This window comes from Sphaerodactylus townsendi, linkage group LG17 (assembly GCF_021028975.2).
Source record: "Sphaerodactylus townsendi isolate TG3544 linkage group LG17, MPM_Stown_v2.3, whole genome shotgun sequence".
NCBI classification, from domain to species: Eukaryota; Metazoa; Chordata; class Lepidosauria; order Squamata; family Sphaerodactylidae; genus Sphaerodactylus; species Sphaerodactylus townsendi.
The window spans coordinates 24,016,235-24,037,374 of NC_059441.1; the positions used below are offsets into that span (position 1 = coordinate 24,016,235).

A 21,140-nucleotide genomic window follows, 5' to 3' on the forward strand; every position below is an offset into this window, starting at 1 on the left:
AAGCCACCTTGAGTCTCCTTACAGGAGGGAAAAGTGGGATATACATCCAAACTACTACTACTCTTCCTCTTCTTCTCCTTCTAAAAGGCACATATGCAAACGGGGAAAAAGGAACATGGGTTCCTTTATAACAAGTGCAGCCTGTGATACAAATGCTGTGTGGAATCCACTTTGAAGGAGGGCAGGGAGCTGTTCCTGTTGGCAGCAGAGCATAAGTCTCACCATAATGGGTATCTGTCACAGGTGGAAAGGTATTGGCTGGACATTAGGAAGATTTTTTTAATAAGGGGAAGTTCAGCAGTGGATTCAGCTGCTTAGGGAGGTTGTGAACTCCCCACCTCTGGCAGTCTTCAAGCAGCAGCTAGACAAACACTCATCAGGGATGCTGTAGGCTGATCCTGCATTGAGCTGGAGGGAAGCCCCCTGTATGGCCCCTTCCAACTCTAGCCAGTATGGTGTAGTCGTTAAGAGCAGGTGGCGTCTAATCTGGAGAAGCAGATTTAATTTCCCACTCCTCCACATGAGTGGCAGAGGCTTATCTGGTGAACCAGATGTGTTTCCACACTCCTGCATTCCTGCTGGGTGACCTTGGGTTAGTTGCAGTTCTCTCAGAACTCTCTCAGCCCCACCTATTTCACAAGATCCTAGTTGGGGGGAGGGCGGGAAGGTGACCATAAGCCATTTTGAGACTCCTTAAAGGTAGAGAAAAGCGGTGTATAAATCCAAACGCTTCTTCTTAGTCTATGATTGTAAGCTGTGGCCTCTTAAAGATAGGATGCTATTTCATTTTATTTAGTTTATTTATTTTTATTTAGTTGGCCCCCCCAAACAACGAAGAAAACAAATGCTTTAACACAATAGCAAAATGAGTATAAAAGTGTCATTTCAATGCACGGTTTTCATAACACCAAAGCATTCCCCAACTGCTCCTCTTGTATAAATTGCAGTCATTCCGTGGTATGTATGGGGGCACCATCCCAGCCCCATTGGACTGGCAGGACAGCTTCAAGAAGAGCCTGTGACCATTCAGGCAAGAAATGTAGATGAGCTCTTGTTGCACACTGCTGAGTTCATCCTCTGGGGCCATTCTCTGAAACAACCAGGCAGGAGGTGGGATAGGCTTCCTCCTCACAGCAGGGTTACCTGCTACAGGTGACAAGTTGCAGCGTGCTTTGGATTGCTCCTGACAAGGGTAGGGCAACTGCAGCAGAGGCCACAAGTTGTGCTGTTTCGGATGAGCAAGTGGACCTAGAAACATGTCTTGTAGCTGCTCCCTGCTTGCAGGCATGAATTTTAGAGCGTCAGGATCTAAGGAGCTCCCTTGATGTCTCTGTACTTCAGGTATAGCAAGTGCTACATTTTTGAAATTCTGCCCCGGGATATTGGGTTGAGGAGCAGAAGAGGAACATGGCCTTTAGGCAGAGTGGGCAGTTCTCCTGTCGGGCATACCAAGATGGTCCTACAGGGGGATTATCATAGGGCGTAGGGGATAATAGGAGAAAAGGTAGCACTGTTCTCGACCCCACTCCTTCAGTCCCGAAGGAGAATGAAATAAGGCTTGCTGCTCAACAGGAAATTGCTCTGTGCATCTGAATTTCAAAGTTGCGGAGTTGAAAAAGTGCCTGGGGGCCGGTCAGGGGAGATACACAGAGGTGTCCAACTCTGGCGCTTCAGATGTTCATGGACTACCATTCCCATCAGCCCCTGCTGGCCATGCCAACAGGGGCTGATGGGAATTGTAGTCCATGAACATCTGAAGCACCAGAGTTGGACACCTGAATGTTAACACAAATTTACAGATTCAGCTCCGCAGCAGGAGGGTATGACGAAAGCTCGCTCTGCCCCCCAACTTCACAGGGCAGTTTCCTTTTGAGATCGGGTTTCAAAGCTCCCTCGCGTTTTAAGAGCACTCCTTTGAACCTGGAACTCTGAAATTCAGCCCCACCCCACCCCCCTAGAGAAACTGCCCTACAAAACTGGGGGGGGGGGGAGATTGGGGGAGTAGATGAGAAGTGTCTGGCCACTTCGTGACTTTACCATGTTGCCTTTGTCCCTGTGTCTTTTAGAGCAGTGCATCAGCCCAGCCTCAGGACAGCCAGGAGCCCCAAAAGAAGAGAAGACGAAAGAAATAAGCGCTGACCTATTTATGCCAACTGGGCTTCGTGGACAAAGAACGTCTCTCTTTAACTCCTGCTATTCTGTCATGGTCTGTTGGAAGGAACCTGCTCGTCACACTCAAGTCCCCGAATGCAAATCTCCCAGGAGCCTGCTGAAGGGCGGCCCGTGCGTATCCGGGGGGGGCAGCTTATCGCCAGAGGTCCATTCTGTCGCCATCAATCCTTGCTGGGTCTGTCACGCTCCCTTCATAATCAAGGCCAGGCTGTTCAGGAGGAGCCGTTTGTCGAGAAGCTGCCTTCCGCGAAGATTCCCAAGTTTGAGGTCTTTGCAGTTTCAAAGCCTATTTTCCTTTCTCCAGTGAGCCTTTGGTTATTGCGAGAAGTTGATAGATATCCAGAGCATCGCCTGTAAGAAAGAGCAGAGAGCGTTCAATACTTCACATCCACATGTAATGCTCAATATGCCACCAAACCGATGTGTTTTTTGTCGGACGGGTGGTCTACTGTATATAGTCCTTGTTACTCATGTTATCTATTCAGAAGCTCCTGACAAAATGTTGAGGGACCCCACTGATGTTCCCAAAGCCAGGACCTATTAATTCTTCCTTTCCTAAAATGCATTTTGCTTTAGTGTAAAAGAGATCTGGGGGGACCTTAATTTAATAAAATACATGAACCGTTCCAGTTATGGTTTTCTTCCCCGGCTCTCATAATGAGGACACGCACGCTGTTGCGTCTCAGGAAATAATGAACAAGCCTTCACTGGAAGTTGTTTAGACACCCATTAATCCCCTTCAATTAAAGAAGCAATTATGTCAAGTGCCGAGCATAATTGCCGCTTGTGTGACAGGATTTCGTCCTGAAGAGTCTGCGTCGCTCTGACGTGACACCACAGCAAAGAATTGTCAGCAGGCGGGTAATGAGTCCCATCAGTTGTTAAAACCAGATGTTGCCAAGAGGGCTATGTAAGCCAGGGGTGGCCAACCTATGGGGTTCCAGATGTTCGTGGACTATAATACCCATCAGCCCCTGCCAGCATGGTCAATTGGCCATGCTGGCAGGGGCTGATGGGAATTGTAGTCCATGAACATCTGGAACCCCATAGGTTGACCACCCCAGGACAGGAAATATGGGAACAATTAAGCAAATGGACCCCATCCCCTTTTGCAACAAGTGAAACCCAGTGAGTAGGACTCATGTCTTTCCCTAAATGCAGACAAGGTTTCCAATGTTTCAAGGTAGTTTATTTCCCAAAGGTGGGGAGCCCACACACTCAAAGAAGGACAGGATTGTTAAAGGTATTCATGGGCACAATCAACTGGGTTTTGTGGCTTTTCCAGGCTGTGTGGCCGTGGTCTGGTAGTTTTCGCTCCGAATGTTTTGTCCATATCTATGGGTGGCATCTTCAAAGGCATGTCACAGCGAGATGCGTTTCTCTGCATGGCACAGTGTGGAATGATTGTGTGGTGGGCTGTATGTTTGGTCCACTTCACAGGTGGGAGGGGGTGCATTTGCCCTGTGTCCAGGTGGAGTTTAGCTGCACTTGCAGTAACATCTCCAATCACGTTTGCAACTGAATTAGTATAAGTCAACTGCAAATTAATTCCTTGGGACCTATTGTAACGCCACTGCAGGTGCAAATCCAAGGTGATCTCCACCCAGACACGTGCAAGGTGAACAGAACATATAACCCACCATACAGTCACTCCACACAATGCTACAGAGAGAAACATATCTGACCATGACATGCCTCTGAAGATGCCAGCCAAAATGTGAAGAGCCAAAATTACCAGATCATGGCCACAAAGCCTGGAAAACCCAGACAGCTGAGTGTAGGATCCCCATATTCGTTACCTTCTTTGGATGACAAACCAAACCCGATTTGAAGGCAGAAGGAGGAGACAGTGAATCAGCGTAACTTCCAAGCAGGCCTTAAAAAAAACAGGGTAACTAGAAGGCTGACACTTTTCCTGTTAAAGTTTTCTCCTTGAAAATTTGTATTAAACACATCTTAATGGAATTTTTTATGCTTTGTGTTCACTCTCCCTCTCACACACACAGACAGTAGAACAGAAAAACTGGACTAGTTGTTTGGGGAATCATCGAGTTGGAAGAGATCCAAAGGGCCATCAAGCCCAACCCCCTGGAATGCAGGAACACACAATCAAAGCACTCCCGACAGATGGCCATCCAGCCTCTCTTTAAAAACCTCCAAGGAAGGAGACTTCATCACACTCCAAGGTTGTGCATTCCACTGTCAAACAGCCCTTGCTCTCAAGAAAGTTTTTCCTGATGTTTAGGTGGAATCTCTTTTCCTTCACCCATCACTCCTGGTCCTAGTCTCTGGAGCAGCAGAAAACAAGCTTGCTCCCTCACCAGCATGACATCCCTTCAAATATCTAAACGTGGCTATCATGTCACCTCTTAACCTTCTCTTCACCAAACTAAATACATCCAGTTCCCCAAGTCTCTCCTCGTAGGGCATGGATTCCAGACCTTTTACCATTATGGTTGCCCTCCTCTGGACCCGTTCCAGCGTGTCAATATCCTTCTTGATCTGCAGTGCCCAGAATTGTACACAATATTCCAGGTGGGGTCTGACCAATGAGAGGTACAATTATATCCCTCAATCTTGACACTATACTCCTATTGATACAGCCCAGAATTGCATTGGCTTTCTTGGCTGCCACATCACAGAGGCTTATTCATCAAGAGTAAGTACTCACCGGGGGGTATGCCGTATCTCCGCTCCATCCCAGTCGGGTTGGAAGGGGTGACGCAGTCCATGGTCACTTCTTTCCTTAAGCACCGATCAATATCTACAGCGCTGAAAAAGGCCACTGACTGAGGCAAATCTTGCAGACCCAACTTATAGGCAAACATGCACCTGGAAACGAAGGTGAAATGTACATGCTTGATCATTTCAAGAGTTCACACTCCTTATGACAGGTGGCAGATTTCTGCATATTGACTGCAGGACTGCCTCTGCTCTGATGAATGTCAGGGGTTAAAAACACAGGCCAAAACAAACCAAAAGCCTGCTACACAAAGGCTCTTGGCAAGAAAAAGCCACGTGTGTGAAATGCTATAATGAGTGAGTCAATTGCCTAACAATGTCAACAGCCACACAGAAAACAAAGCATATTCAACAGAACAGCACAACACACAACATAAAGAAACAATTGACAAGCAATACCTTGACACAACTCAAGGAAAAAAGGTTTTTTAGCCCAGGTCCAAAATCAGTGAAAGTCCAGACTAGACCTGAAAACCCAGAGTTCAAAACAGCACAGGTATAAACTCTCGCTATATCCTTGAATGGGAAATTCCTTTTAAGGAAGCAGTTTGCAGCAAACCCATAATAACTGGAACAAAACTTAGAAACCTGCAGGACTGCTAGTGGATTCTTGTCCATAACACATCAAACTGGTATACTTTAACCAGAAAAAATATCATAAGAGCCCTGCAGGGTCCATCTAGTTCAGCATCCGGTTTCCTACAATAACCAGTTGACTCTCCTAGGAAGCCGGACGTCAAAGTGGTAGTCTAGCAAACTTGTAGGGACAGGGAGATGCCCCCTCCGAGACTGCTGCCTGCTCTTTCAGGTCAAACAAACTTTTCAGCACAAAGTTCTGTAGAAAGACGGAAGGAGAACTTGTAGAGAACTTCCTTTGCCCTCTGAAGATGCACATTTTGCCACTTAAAAGGCTAGACAAATTGGGGCAAGCATATTTTACTCTCGTGACAAAATGCAGGCCCCATGTTCGAACTCTAGCTTGATGCTTCATTTGGACATGGACCTCATTATCTTTCCTTCTCAAACGCAAGCTTGGAAGATTTTCTGACCAATTCGGCTCTGTGGAGTTTTGGACGCTTCTCCCTCCTGGGACTTCAAATTATTTGGCAATTACTTCAGCAGCCCAGCGTGCCTGCCAAGAATTCATAAGCCACAGCCAAGGAGCATGGCCTCCACCCATGCCGCCCGCTGTAACTGGTGGGGGCTCACGCTGCTACCAATTTGGGATCTGCACAAGAGAAAATACTGGGCAGGCAAGCTGGCTCTTTCTTTGTTGCAGCTCGACAGTCTGGAGCAGACTACAGACATACAGTACAGTAACCTTTATTAGGCATCAAAAGATACACACCGGATAAAATTGGACAAAATAAGAGAACTAAAGAAGGAATGTTGAAAGTGTACAAATATAATATACTCAGAGAGGAAAGCCCAGAGGATTATTTCAGAGTATTAATCAGGAAATTGGCCACCATTTCCAATAACATGGGATCCTGATTATTCAGGAGATACCCATATATACTCGTGTGTAAGTCGGCCCGCATATAAGTTGAGGCACCTAATTTTACCACAAAAAACTGGGAAAACTTATTGACTCGCGTATAAGTCGAGGGTGGGAAATGCAGCAGCTACTGGTAAATTTCAAAAATAAAAATAGATACCAATAAAATTACATTAATTGAGGCATCAGTAGGTTAAATGTTTTTGAATATTTATTTCAAAGAAAAACAGTAAACTAGCTCTGTACGTGGAAAAGAGAGTCAACAAAAACAATATGGTCTCAACAACAACTTTAAAAGTACAAAAACCTTAGCTCAATTAGCAACCAAGCTAAAACATAAGAGTTAAAATCCTTCAAAACTGGATTTTTGGTCAGGGGAGGAATGTTTATGTTAGCAGTACCAACATTTCAGAGTATCTTTAGGAGACCCTCTTGATGATACCACCCAGGTTTGGTGAAGTTTGGTTCAAGGGGTCCAAAGTTATGGATCCTCAAAATGTAGCCCCATCTACTATTAGATCCCATTGGAAACAATGGGGGATGGGGCACTCCCTTTGGGGGTCCTTAACTTTGGACCCCCTGAACCAAACTGTACCAAACTTGGTTGGTATCATCAGGAGAGTCCCTTGAAAAATCCCTGAAAGTTTGGTGCCACTAGCCTAAAAATTGCACCCCCTGGCGGCCGGCAAAATAAAACCCCTAAAATATTTTTTAAAATACACCTGACTCGCGTATAAGTCGATGGGGGCTTTTTCAGCTGAAAAATTCGACTTATATGCGAGTATATATGGTAATTCAGTTTGGAGTTAGGAGGGCAAGGGCCTGCCAAAATTGGAGCCTTAAGAGAAAAACGGGGCCTAAATTCCGTAAATTTGGGGCAGACAAAATACGCTCCAGCGCCTCTTCGCAGCTCAACAGAAATGTTTCAACTCTTCGCCAACTTCCTGCCAGATTTTTACCGTGTGAGGAGATTTGTGATTTGAAGGGCGAGGGCAGCCCGATAGCGGTCCTCGCTCTGGACCAGGTAGCGCACTTCATCATGGATGCTGATGCAGAAGCGCCCGTTGATGCCAAATTCCTCGCAGAGCCATTTCATGGCCACCAGCATCAGGTGCAGGTAATCCACCGCAGAGCTCTGCACCACCCAGTTCACCCTGCTGGTTATGAACTACAGCGAAGCGAAACAAAATCAAGAGAGACTCCTGTTTGCAAAAGATTATCGAGGCGATTCAGGGTAGCAGATGGCCGTCAGTGGTTAAGACCAGGTGCATACTAATCTGGAGAACAGGGTTTGATTCCCTGCTCTGCCACTTGAGCTGCGGAGGCTTATCTCATGAACCAGATTAGCTTGTGCACGCCAACACACGTCAGCTGGGTAACCTTGGGCTAGACACAGTTCTTCGGAGCTCTCTCAGCCCCACCCACCTCACAGAGTGCTTGTTGTTGGAGGGGGGGAGGAGATTGTAAGCCCCTTTGAGTCTCCTACAGTAGAGAAATTGGGGGGGGGGTATAAATTCAACTCTTCTTCTTCATCTGAGACTCAGAGCACAAAATGAGAGCTGGCATTAAGGGATGGCCCAGGCTAGCCTATCTTATCACGTCTCAGAAACTAAGCAGGGCTGTCTTCCCATCCATTCGTTCTGGGATGGAAAAACAGCGAGAAAGTCCAGGGTTGCTATGCAGAGAACAAGAATGGATAGTTTTTAAAACACAGTTTTTCTCTGTCAATCACCTTCCCTTCCAGCTGGCAATCACCTTCCCTTCCTCTCCCCACAACAGGCTCCTTGTGAGGTAGGTGGGGCTGAGAGTTCGGGGAGAACCATAACTGGCCCAAGGTCACCCAGCAGGAATGTAGGAGTGAGGAAACTCATGCCGGTTCACCTGATAAGTGTCCACTGGTTATGTGGAGGAGAGCAGAATCAAACTCAGTCCTCCAGATTAGCATCCGCTGCTCTTAACTGCTAAGCCGTTCTAGCAACCACCTGTTTGTCTCTTGCCTTGAAAACTCTATTGGGTTGCCCTTTTATACACACACACTTAAGCTGTCTGCAACTGAGCATTTTGTCTGTTTCAAAAATGCTGAATTCAATGTGCTCAGGGACACAGAATGAGCAGCGTCACCATGCGCTGTACAGACAAGAAATATACGATGCAATAAATACTCGAAGCTGGGAAGCAACACGAGCCGCTGTTTATAGAGGCAGCAGAAAAAAGGACCCATGAATGGTCCCAACTGAGCGTTTTGCTACAGGCTGGTGCTGATTTGTATACAGACCTTGAACACCTCCAATGTTGAAGGCAAAGACAATCACAGAGCATTGGCAAAAAAAGGGTGGGGGGGATGGGCAACCACAGCAAAGATGGAATTTAGCATCAATAAAGACCTTATTTGTATGTGTATATATATGATGCATTCTATTTGTTTCTTTTATTGATTAATGTTTATAATGCCAATAAAGGATTCATACTACTAAAAAAAAGACCTTTCTCACTGTCAGAAACGAAGCCTGGTATTGGGGGAAATGGTGCCCAGAGCAACACCTGCTCTGGGTACCCCCGTCCCCATGTCCCCCATGCTTGGGGGCGGGACTCAGGGGCGGGGGGCGGTTTGTACAGGCGCCGCAGCAGCAGGCTGGCTCTGTCTTTAGGCACCTCCCCCGCCCCCTGCCCCCCATCATTGCGCCCGGGGTCATTTGACCCCCACCCTTCCGCCCCCATGGGTGGTATGCCCCTGCTGGTAGCTGAGGTATTCCTATGCATCCGATGCAACCTGATTGATGTGTAACCTGCTTGATATGTGAAGGGTCTTTCTTTCCTTTCCTCTCTCTTCTGATCTTTACGGCTTTAACACAGATTGTAGATAACTAGGCTGAGCGACCCTGGCGAGTCATCCTTCAAGAGAAATGGACTGTGACTGCTGCCCCCGAGGGCTAGCCAGGTGGCTGGATCTATCTCTATCGGGGTCTTGAGGCGCCTAAGCCTCTAAACAAGTCACACTTTCTCTGGGAAAAAAGGAGGGGGGGAACCAGTTGGAAATGAAGGGCTCCAAGAAAGCCAGGTCTGGCGGAACTGGCTCTCTCAAGCTAGGTACTATGCAACTTTTCAACTTTCACGGCCGGAATCACTGGGGTGCTGTGTGGTTTCCAGGCTGTATGGCCATGTTCTAGCAGCACTGACCTTTACTCACAGGTATATATACTCCACTTGCTTTCCTTTCCTACTATCAGATCCTCTGAAGATGCCAGCCACAGATGCAGGCGAAACGTCAGGAGAGAATGCTGCTAGAACACGGCCATGCAGCCCGTAAACCACACAGCACCCCAACTTTTCAATAAACACTTCTGATCAAGAATCCAGTTTATTGGCTAAAGGGACGAGGCCTCACTCACCTCACCCTTCACAACAGCCGGCTCCAGTGCTCTGCTTATGTGGCAACCCAGCACGGGGGTGGAAGGCGATTTTGAATTGGCAATGCTTTCCAGTTTGTTGAACATCTCGGATTCTGTCCCACCGGTCCACACTCGCTGGCGCACCACGTCCCATTTCCTCCTCCGAGACCTGCAATATTTAAGAGCGGGGTTTTATTTGATCATCAAATTTCAGTGACTCATGGTGACCCTGTAGGGTTTTCAAGAAGGAGGAGGAGGAGGAGGAGAAGGAGAAGAGGAGGAGGAGGAGTTGTTTGGATTTATATCCCCCTTTCTCTTACAAACTCCTTGCCCTTCCCCCCTCACAACAAACACCCTGTCAGGTTGGTGGGGCTGAGAGAGTTTTGAGAAAACTGTGGCTAGCCCAAGGTCACCCAGCTGGCGTGTGTTGGAGTGCACAGGTTAATATGAATTCCCCAGATAAGCCTCCACAGCTCAGGTGGCAGGGCAGGGAATCAAATCCAGTCCCTCCAGATTAGAGTACACCTGCTCTTAACCACTACGCCACTGCTGCTCCATTTGGAGAGGGTTTGCCATTGCCTGCCTCTGCATCACAACTCTGGCATTCCTTAGAGGTCTCCCTTCCAAATATTAGCCGAGACTGACTGTGCTCAGCTTCTGAAATCAGACAAAATGGAGCTAGCCAGACAAAATTGGGCTGGCCAGATCTGTCCAGGGTGGGGCAAAGATGAACAGAGGTGGTTTGCCGTTGCCTGCCTCCCTGTCAAGGTATTCCTTGTATTCCTCCCTGGTATTCCTTGCAGGGATGAACAGAATTAAACCACTGGCTGACCTTGGTGCAGAATCAAGCTCGATCCGCCCCCAGCAAGCTCTTGTCCTCCCTCACCTTTTCCCGGCTTCTCTGTGTATCCGCCGTACATCTTGCGAGGATACTGAGCCGTCTGTGTCCCTTTCCACGCGGATACCCAGCTCTTTCACCAGCCACTCTCCTTCCTCAGACAGGAGGCAGCTGCGAGAAAAGGAGGATGAGGAGCCTGTCAGAAGGCATCTAAAAAGCAAAGGAAGTCCAGACCTGACTAGAAAGCACCTCTGCTATGATGTGCCATTTGATCATGGTTGCTCTGGAAGCCTGCTTGTGGCCCAGGCCTCAAGAAGAAGAAGACCTGGATTTATATCCCCCCTTTCTCTCTTGTAAGGAGGCTCAAAGGGGCTGACAAACTCCTTTCCCTTCCCCCCCCTCACAACGAACACCCTGCGAGGTAGGTGGGGCTGAGGGAGCTCAGAAGAACTGTGACTAGCCCAAGGTCACCCAGCTGGCCTGTGTTGGAATATACAGGCTAATCTGAATTCCCCAGATAAGCCTCCACAGCAGCAGAGCAGGGAATCAAACCCTGTTCCTCCAGATTAGAGTACACCTGCTCTTAACCACTACACCACAAGCCGGCTCCCAGAGCAACTGTGATCAAATGCTACATCACAGCAGAGGTGTGATGAAGAGGAAGACACAACCTGAGATGGATTGACTGTATCAAGGAAGTTGCAGCCCTCAGTTTCAAGACCTGAGAAAGGCCGTCAACAATAGGATGTTTTGGAGGGCACCGATTCATAGGGTTGCCCTGAGTTGGAAGGGACTCGACGGCCCTTAACACACACACACAACACAAAACATTACAGCATGCCAAGAATGGTGTAGTGTGTGGCTTCTGACACCGCCGTCCTCACCGCCGGATCCCCTTTGTGACAGCGTACATCTGGCGTGCTTTCTCGCTGGCCTGCTGCTGCGTCAGGCGATGGTTGAACTGCATGAGGAGGCGCTCAGCGAACGGCTGGCCCGCCCCATATATGCGTCCATAGTTGAACACTTTGGCATGTTCTCGGCTGATGTCGACCATGGAGGCGGTCTTGCTATGCAGGTCTGTGCCGCTGCTCTTCTTCCCCTGGAGGGTCATCCAACCAAACGCGGTGCAGCCTGAGACGGGGGAGGAGAGAAAAGGGCTTGTTCAATCTGGAGGCAACTTTGACAACAGGGGCCTCAGAACTGGACCCAAACAAAGGGCAGGACTGGAATCTTTCCGGAAACCTCCACTTGCCATATTAAAAAGGCTAAGCTCTGCCTGCAAGTCCATGAGAAATATCCAGTGAGAAGCCAAAAAAAAAAGGGGGGGGGGGAAGGAATCATATTTCAATTGAGAGGGGGTGCAGAGTTATAATTCTGCTTAGCTCTCAGCCTTTCCCCTGGCAAAATAAACTAAGAAATGCTGAAAAAAACACTTTACGTGGCATACGCTTCAGTCTAGGCGATCTTTTTGCAGTGCTGAGTACGTGATCTACATGTCGATTTCCTTGCACAATCTGCACTTTGCATCAGCTGAGGATTTTTCGATTTGATTCAAGGCCAGTATTTAATTATTGGCTGATTTCACAGCTGCCAGTTCTTTAGCTGGTTGTTGGCCTTTCATTACAATTCGAGCCTCACCCAGAGGCCTAGGGAGTTGTAAAGTATCAGCGTAGTATTCGTGCAGATCCCAGCAGGGCTGCCTTCTGAATTATTGTGATATTATTATTTCGTTTCTAGGCCACCCTTCCCTTTATGGGCTCACGGGGGCTTCCAACATACAAAAATACAGTATAATCAAATATTAAAGCCAACCATCTATGGCAACCCTAAAAGACTAGATGATGACTAAAGCACTCAGTACACTAAATAGGATACATTCCTATTATCGTAGATGGGAAAATAGGAGGGGAAAGGGGTGGAAGGAAGAGACCATTAGATGGTACATTGTTACTGCCTCAACCAAATCCATCTTACAGGCCCTGCGGAACTGAATCAACCATACAGAAGAGATTCTCCCGCTTTGGCTTTAGATGATTCTTTGCTGCTCCACTGATAGTCACTCGACTATCAAGTTTGCAACTTGGAGGAGCAACTGTAGAGCCTTCATGTACTAAGACAGGGGCAGAGTTCCAAACCCTGAAGATATAAAGGGGACGGCACTGACGGGGATGTTTCCAGAGCAAGGCCATATAATGCAGACTGTGATTGAGGGCAATCCTGTCAATGTAACTGCTTTGTGATCTTTGTATTCTGCCTGCTCGATGTAACCGTTCCGTCACTGGAACATTCTTGCTTTGATTCTTGCCTTCACTTCTCCTCACGCCTGACAGACAAACAAGGCTTATCCCTGACACCTTCTACTCCCATGGGAAGTGGAGTATTTCCGTTGCTCTGTGGGGACAGATGGCCAGGTGGCTTTATCTCTGCCTGTCGCCGACCTTGGGGCCTTCCAGGCTCCGATGTAACTCTTTCTCACACTCTTTGGGAAAACGGGAGGGGGGATTGATTCTGGATTCAAAAGGCTTCTTGCAAGCTGGCTGCTACGTTACCTTTCCAATAAACACTACTGATCAGCGATCGAGAGTCCGTTTATTGTTTTAAGGAGTGAGGTGCTCACCATGTATGCCAGCAAACTGAGCTTCTCCCAAGACGGCTGCTATCCAAAGCTCCTGGGAATCCACGTCAGATCCAACCAGGTGGTAGCCAGGGGGGGCCTGGACCATGGCCTTAAGCTCACTGCCAACTCGGTCTGCCTGCAAGGGAAGGATAAAGTCACCCTGTCCCCTGGCTAAGCTAACGGCTACAGAGACCTCTCTCTGCCTCTTCCTTGCTGGACTATGAAGCCATCCTGCAAATGGCACATTGCAAGAACACCCACAAAGCTTGGCCACAAACATGAATATCTTAGCTAAGGAGGAAACACCACCACAGGAAGGGCAGAAAAGTTGGTGGCTACTGTTCTCACCCATTGCACTGACATTCTTTGTGGAAACCTGGCAATAAACTATTGTGGGAGGTGTGGTCATGGTCTGGTAGGTTTTGCTCCCGAGATTTTGCCTGCATCTATGGCTGGCATCTTCTGAGGTGTATTGTAAGGAATTCCATAGAAGCAGAAATAAAAGGCTTTTTGGATGTAAAAGTCCGTTTATTAAGACATCTTAGAAAGCTCACGTACACGTAGTGGCAGGAATGACACTTCCCGCCAGAAGCACAGGTTATAACACCATTCACCCCATCCCCCCTCCTGCTTCCCATGGGAACGGAGTCTTCATCTCCCGCACAAAGATAAAGTCTCCGCCGATGAAGCTGGCCCATCGCCCGGGCTGTGGAATGCACTCAAGGTTACTTCACCATCAACACTATTGAATCCTTTACACTCTGCCTCCCTTAAAGAAGACCCCTCCCCCCCAGGTTTATGCGGAAAGGCGCAGTGGAAAGCAGAAATAAGGGTGGACGCGCCAATAATCTCAGAATAAAACCATAGATTATACCCAGAGGAATATCCCACCCAAGAGACTAAATATTGCAAGCGTTTGCGATTAAAGCGAGAGTCCAGGATAGCGTCAATTTCGTAGTGCTTGTGACCATCAATAATCGTCGGTGGGGGCCTCTCCGGCGGGTCGTGCCAGGCATCGGAAGCGGGAGCCTCCTTGAGCAAGCTGGAATCGAACACAGGATGAATGTTACTAAGAGAGTTAGGGCAAATCTAAGCTGGCAGTGACATCATTAATCACTTTAGTAATCTGAAAAGGTCCCACGAATCTTTGCCAAGTTTGGAAAATTTATGCACGTCTCTAAGATTTTTTGTAGACAAATACACCCAAGAGCCCACACGCAGAGGGAATCCGAGCGGTGTATATCCGGGCTGCAGCTTTTGGGAGTCCTTAGCTTGTTGTAAGGCGGTTCGACCGTTTTCCATCCCTCGGCTAGGGATGAAATCCATTGTTGAAACTCTGGAGGGTCCAAAGCAGCCGCGGGTAGTTGTGGCAACGGCGGGAAGGAGCGACCAGACACAATTTCAAAGGGGGTTTTCTTTGTACTGCTATGAACCGCATTGTTATAGGCGCTTTACTCCACAAACGGAATAAGCTCGCACCAATTGTCTTGGTGGTAGTTGGTGTAACAACGTAAATACTGCTCTAGGGTTCTGTTCGTTCTCTCCGCCTCGCCGTCACTTTGAACGTGGTAGGGGGCGGCGACGGCCGCGGCGGCCCCCAACAACCCTAAAAACGCCTTCCAGAACTTTGAAATGAATTGGGGGCCGCGGTCGGAGACCACCTTAACGGGGGCGGAATGGAGACGGTAAACATGTTGGAATGGAACAGTCGGTGCCAACTTAGGGAGCGGAGGAGGATGGAAGCACATGGAATAAAATGGGCTTGTTTAGAAAATAGAGTCCACCATCACCCACAAAAACCGTGGTTGCCAAGTGACTTTCGGGCAAATCCGGTAATACAAAATCCATATGGAGATGACTTCCCAAGGGCGTGGAGGCCACCGGGAGAGGTTTCAACAGTCCATGGGGCTTTCCCGGGATGGTTTTGGCTTCTGCACAAACCGGGAAAGCAGCCTCTTTAATGTATGCCTTCAATGTCTCCTTGCGACATTGCGCGCTACTAACACCAGAACTGTTCGGGCGGGCCAAATGCAGAGTTTTCAAGAAAGCCAAAATGTCCAGCCGAAGGGCATCGCGTGGCAAAAGCTTCAAGAACCTGGCTAGCGGAGGGGGGGAGGCATTACTCAACATTCCCCTTCCAGCCAAACTCCATTCTCCGAAACGCAATTGGGAGTCACCTTCTTCCTGGAGGTTTTCTGAGAGCAGCCTGGCCTCCTCGAAAGTTCCCGCATGAAGACTTGGGGAATGGGGGTGAAGGAGGAGTGGACGCTTGAGATCGGTAGACAGCCAGCCCCAACTGGGAGGGGAGAGAACAGTGCGTGGAATGTCTTCCGTAAGAGCAGCTCCACCCTCCTCCCAGGTAGGCGCTGAAGAGCGTCAGCCAGTTTATTGGTCTTTTCCGGGGAAAAAATGGACTGTAAAAGAGAAACGCAGAAAGAAATCGGCTCCAACGGAAGTTGTTTTATTGAGACATCTTGAGGGGGGTGGAAAGAGCTGCCATGGTTCTTGTGGATCCGACCAAACTCTGAAGCAGGGGTGTTTAGCCCCCTCCAGCCGAGTGGCGCTTCAAGTGGAGAGTGCTACTTTAATGGCCGCCAGTCTCTTTATCCCCTCTACAGTCCAAAGTTGGAGTTCCAGCACCAGAGAATTTCTTAGACAAAATAAGCAATAACGGAACCAGCTCTTACCATCTTTATTTTTCTGCAACAGTGTTGCGCCAGAAGAATTCTTTGTCAACTGAGGCATCCACGTGGAACCACAAACGGGAGATCTGGGTCAGGGTGCTTTAGAATAGGTTCGGTGAGTAAACGCAGACTTTAAAGAGTTGAAAGGCTGTTTGACACTCCTCCCGGACCAGAAAAGGGGGCCCCGGAGCTTACGGCGGACAGTGGATCTTTTACCCTTAGTGCGTAAGAGGTCTGTGAGAGGGAGAGTCAGTTCAGCCATTATTGGGGTATAAAGTCACGATAGAAATTAGCAAAACCAAGAAAAAGATTGGAGCTCTTTGCGGTTGGTGGGGGCAGGCCATTGGAGGACTGGCGTCAATCTTAGGGCAGGATCCATTTTCAAGCCCTCGGAAGCGAGATCCGGTAACCCAAATAGTCAATGGAGGTCTGGTGAAAACAGCATTTGGAGAGTTTGGCAAAGAGAGAATTGTCGAGCAAGCGTTTCAATACCTCTCGAACCAATGTTTCATGCTCTTCTATGGTTTGTGAGTAAATCAAAACGTCATCTAAGTATACCACAACTCCCTTTGTACAATAACAAATCATGGAGAACTTCGTTGATAAGGGCCATAAAAGCGCCGGGAGCCCCACTTACCCCGAACGACATTATTAAGTATTCAAACTGTCCAACCTTTGTGTTAAACGCAGTCAAGTGTTCATAGCCTTCAGCAATTCTGACCCTGTAGTAAGCTTCTCTTAAGTCCAATTTAGTAAAAAATGCGCCCTTTGCCGAGTGCATCTAAAAGGTCCTTGATCAAAGGCGAAGGATATTAATTGGACACACAGACCGCATTGAGACATCGATAATCTGTGCAAAGCCGTAAAGACCCATCTTTCTTTTTTACAAACAAAACGGGAGCAGCGTGTGTGTGTTTGGTAGCCCGCCGTATGAACCCGCGAGCGAGGTTCTTATCCAAGAAGGCACGGAGTTCCTTCTCCTCATTGGGACTCATGCGGGTAGATTCTACCTTTGGGCAGTTGCTCTGGTTGTATAACGATTTTGCAGTCAGTGTCTCTGTGGGTGGCAACTGATCGCATTCCTGCTCCTGAAAACTCTGGCTAAATCATGATAATGCAGGTGGGATGCCAATAGAATCGGGAGCAATCGCTGAAGAAGCCAGGGAGGTGTGTCAGGAGAAGTTGGGTTTTCCCAATTCATGTGTTCACCGCAGGGAGGGTCAGTGAATCTCTAAGATCCGTTCTTTCCAAATGAACTTTGGTTCATGTAACAATAACCATGGCATGCCCAAAACTATGGAGTGTTTGGCCACTGGCGCCAAAATAAAACTAATTTTCTCCCAATGGTCGGCACAACGGAGGAGAACCGGCTGTGTTTTGAACTGGGCCGGTCCTTCGCTCCCGAGGGGGCTGCCGCGCATTCGGCTGACTGGTATGGGCTTAGCCAGGGCCATTTGGTCCAGACCTAGCTCCTCTGCCACCTGGGGCCGCATTAAACAGTGGGAGCAGCCAGAATCCACAAGGGCCGAGGCTATAATGCGAGTGTGTTTAGCGGGGTTGGCCAGAAACGCTTGGACAGTAATGGGAGCGCTGCCTTCACTCACCGCGTCAGGAGTCGGGCCCATGTCCATGGGGGCTGAAGAAAGGCAAACAGCCGCTTCCCCCTCCTCTGGGTCGCCTTCGATGACCGCTTTAGACGAGCCCGTCGGAGGCGGCCCCGATCTGCGTGGCGGCTTGGCAGATGGAGTGCGCGTAGCTGGAGCGGTTGGTTTTTGTTTCTTAGGACAGTTGGCGGCTAGATGACCTGGCCCTCCGCAGTAAAGACACAATCCCAGTCGGCGACGGCGTTCAGAGGTGGTTTCGGTAGGGGCGGCTGGGCTTGGCTTGGTGGGCACAGTGGTGGGTTTTGGGCGTGGGCGGCCTCCGGCACGAGCGTATTCCAAACGAGACGCCACCTGGGGACCCCAACTGGATCCAATCCGCTAATAGTACGAGGAACCCGAATTAAAAACACCGTTTCACGCAGCTTGCCGTCCACAGCATCCGAGAAGTATTCGCATTTCATGCGTTCAGGCCACTCAGGAGGAAGTCGAGCAGCCGCCGCACGAAATTCACGGGCAAATTCTACAAACGGGCGGTTGCCTTGCTGGATAGTTTTGATGGTGCGGATAGCTTCATTCTCGGCGCCTGGATCTTGGAAGCGCGCTCTTAAGGCTTGGAGGAATGCGGGCACCGGGCGGGAGTCTGCATCCTGCAAAGCCAGAGGGGTCACGAACCAGGCGGCGGCTGCCCCATCCAGGACGTAGCCGATGTCCCGTATTTTTTCGCGCTCAGAGCGGTATAAATCATCATAGTCTTCCAAGTGGGCATTGAGTTGCAAAATGAAGTAGGGAAGTTTGGAAGCGGTCCCATCGAAACGGGCTGGTATCGGGGGCCGATAGTAGCCCCGTTCCACGGCTCTTGGCGCCTGCTGGGGCGGTGGTTGCGCGGGTTGAGCAGGTTGGGCAGGCAGCTGTTGTACGGGGGGGCCGGAATCGGGGGCGCTGGCGGTGCCGCTGGCGTTTGGGTGGCAGGACTCCAGGTACGCGGCCCTGGCGCCAGCATGGATCAGTAACAGCATAGACTCCAACTTGGGGCTTCCTGGTCTGCTGCCTCCTTAGCTCCCTCTCCAACGCAGCCAGCTCCCTCTCCTTATGCGGGTCAATGCATCCTGGTGCGCATGCAGAGCAGCTTTTCTCGCTCCAATTCTAGCCAAGTTCGGGTCCCGCTTAAGAGCTTCAGTGAGCTTCGCTTATGCGGCGCAGGGACCTGCTGAACGCATTTCAAGGCGTTGCCGCTTGTAAATCCCAGTCTGGAGTGTTCCAGGACTTTATCATGGACGGACAGATTCATGAGCTATATTGTGCGTTGGAGCCGCCATCTTGCACGGTCCAACTCGAAGGTTGAACTTCTTTAGGCGTTGTCCGTTCCCGGTCCCTCTGCAGGTTTTCGCTGCTCTTGCTTTCGCAACTTGTGCCCGCTCCTCCCTCCCCATAGCTGACGTTCCCTGGTCCATAGCTGGCATCTACATAAGTCAGCCCCTTTACTTCCCTCATCCCAGGTCTCCTTCTCGATGGGAGAGGGAACAGATCCGACTGGGAGTGCAAGCTTTCTTCAGGACTCTTCGTGCGCCTGGGAAGCTGGAGACATCGGAGACAATCCCGGTGAGCCACCGGGTGGCTCCCCGGGCCGCCACCTTCAGGTGCGGTCGCTGGCCCGGGATCAGGGGTCCGATTGGAGCTGACAGTCACGGATACCCCTCCCAATCCCAGGTTTGAGTCCCAGTATCCTTCGGACCGAGGGCCCCAGTGCTGTGCCACGGTGGTTCTTTGGGAGCATCCCCACCAAAATACTTGTGTCCAGGAATCGCTCAATGGATCTCCCTGGGTAGCCGCATGAAAGGTGGTCCAGGCCCGTCTTCCTCCATGACAGGTTGCATCTGGGGTTTGCTTAATCCACACGGAAAAACAGGGCAGAGATCCGATCCACAGGTCGCCATCCATAGACAGTTTCCAAACGGCTCATGGGAAGTCCCCATGGTGCGCTCGCCACGCCCCCCCGCTCCAACGAGGGGGAGTAAAAGGAAAGACTTCCCGTGGCTGGGATCAATGCGCAGGGACGGAGAAAGAGCCACCAGCCCGAGGCCCGCTTCCGCCCTGCCGTGTTCCACTCAGATCCAGAAGGGAAAGGTCGGAGCCCTCTTTGGGGCTACCGCACCTTCCAGCAGTAACATTCCAACCTCTCCATGTCAAGACACCAGAGGTCCACTGCACTAGGAATATAGATGAATTGGCGATTCCTGCCACCAATGTTGAATTTTATAGAAGCAGAAATAAAAGAGCTTTTTTGGATGTAAAAGTCCGTTTATTAAGACATCTTAGAAAGCTCACGTACACGTAGTGGCAGGAATGACACTTCCCGCCAGAAGCACAGGTTATAACACCATTCACCCCATCCCCCCTCCTGCTTCCCATGGGAACGGAGTCTTCATCTCCCGCGCAAAGATAAAGTCTCCGCAGATGAAGCTGGCCCATCGCCCGGGCTGTGGAATGCACTCAAGGTTACTTCACCATCAACACTATTGAATCCTTTACATGTATCACAGTCAGGCGTTTTTCTCTCTGCAGCACACATCTCACGTGACCTGCCTCTGAAGACATCAGCCACAGATGCAAACGAGGGGTTAGGAGCAAAAACTACCAGATCACGGCCACGCTGCCTGGAAAACTTGCAATTGCCCACTGATTCCAACCATCAAAATCTGCAATACCAAACATTTCCTTTTATTCTGTCCAAAAGGGGAGGGGGGACTGAAGTTGTTTCGCAAATGTTTTTGGTGACTTGTGTGGAACACAGCGGTGTGTGACTGCTCCAAGGTCCCCCAACAAGTTTCCATGGCTTAGGAAGGATTCGAACCTGGTTTTCCCAGATCCTAGCCTGATGCCTGAACCACTACACCTCGCTGGTTCTCAGCCAAAACCTTTGATGAGAAAGATACCTACCCGGGCGTTGCTGGCTGTCAACCAGGTGGGCTCCACAGCCCGGCGGGTTATGGTCCCAGCTGTCACCACCTGCGGCAGAATGGCCCCGTAGCTGCTCTCCTCGTTGTAGTCTGGATCCCTGGAGAAGTGTGAGGGTAAGTCCGGCCCCTTTCAAAGCACAACCCGAAGCACAGCAGTGCCAGCACAGCAAGTCACCCCTCGAGGGACAGCTGAGGCTGAAGCGGAATTCCCAGAGCCTGGAGGCCAGAGCATGAAACTTCTTTTTTTTTTTTTTGCTGGAGTGGCTGAGCATCGGTGCATTAAAATCCCCCCCCCCCCACGCTGCCAGTCTTCTGGCAATCTGCCTCAATGACATGTGACTGGAATATAATAATCTGGGGGCAGCTGTGGAGGAACAGCCAGCTGCGATTTAAAGACGAGTTGGTTTTTAGACCTGACTTTTCTCTGCCATGAGGAGGGTCACAGCAGTTCACCGTCACTTTCTTTTCCCCGCCCCGCAACAGACACCTTGTGAGGTAGGTGGGGCTGAGTGAGCATGAACATCTAGGCCATAAGGGAAGTGGAAAAGGAGGCAGATTCCTTCCCTCCGGCCTTCCTTGAAAGAGAACAATTTCCAGACGGCAATAAAATTAATGAATAATGACTGCCGTGTCTGGAGG

The 21,140-nt window shown here is 49.6% G+C and overlaps 2 protein-coding genes across 4 annotated transcripts in view; one reads left to right on the plus strand and one right to left on the minus strand.

Annotated features, from left to right (window-relative positions):
• The window catches only part of FANCI (FA complementation group I), a 40,693-nt gene extending 36,556 nt beyond the window's left edge, over window positions 1-4,137 (plus strand). For 2 of the 3 annotated variants that reach the window (XM_048481660.1, XM_048481659.1), the window contains exon 38: window positions 2,067-4,137. In XM_048481660.1, coding sequence (XP_048337617.1) covers window positions 2,067-2,132 — 66 coding nt within the window. In that variant the 3' untranslated portion in view covers window positions 2,133-4,137. The remainder of the gene's footprint in view (window positions 1-2,066) is intronic. The other variant, XR_007243233.1, reaches the window with a different exon arrangement.
• Window positions 787-21,140, minus strand: part of POLG (DNA polymerase gamma, catalytic subunit) — a 53,229-nt gene continuing 32,875 nt past the window's right edge. The window contains exons 16-23 of the mRNA XM_048481647.1: window positions 20,482-20,599; window positions 13,257-13,392; window positions 11,524-11,770; window positions 10,688-10,810; window positions 9,802-9,970; window positions 7,372-7,580; window positions 4,844-5,004; window positions 787-2,523 (exon numbers count right to left, since the gene is read on the minus strand). Of these exons, the coding sequence (XP_048337604.1) occupies window positions 2,459-2,523; window positions 4,844-5,004; window positions 7,372-7,580; window positions 9,802-9,970; window positions 10,688-10,810; window positions 11,524-11,770; window positions 13,257-13,392; window positions 20,482-20,599 (1,228 nt within the window). The 3' untranslated portion in view covers window positions 787-2,458. The remainder of the gene's footprint in view (window positions 2,524-4,843; window positions 5,005-7,371; window positions 7,581-9,801; window positions 9,971-10,687; window positions 10,811-11,523; window positions 11,771-13,256; window positions 13,393-20,481; window positions 20,600-21,140) is intronic.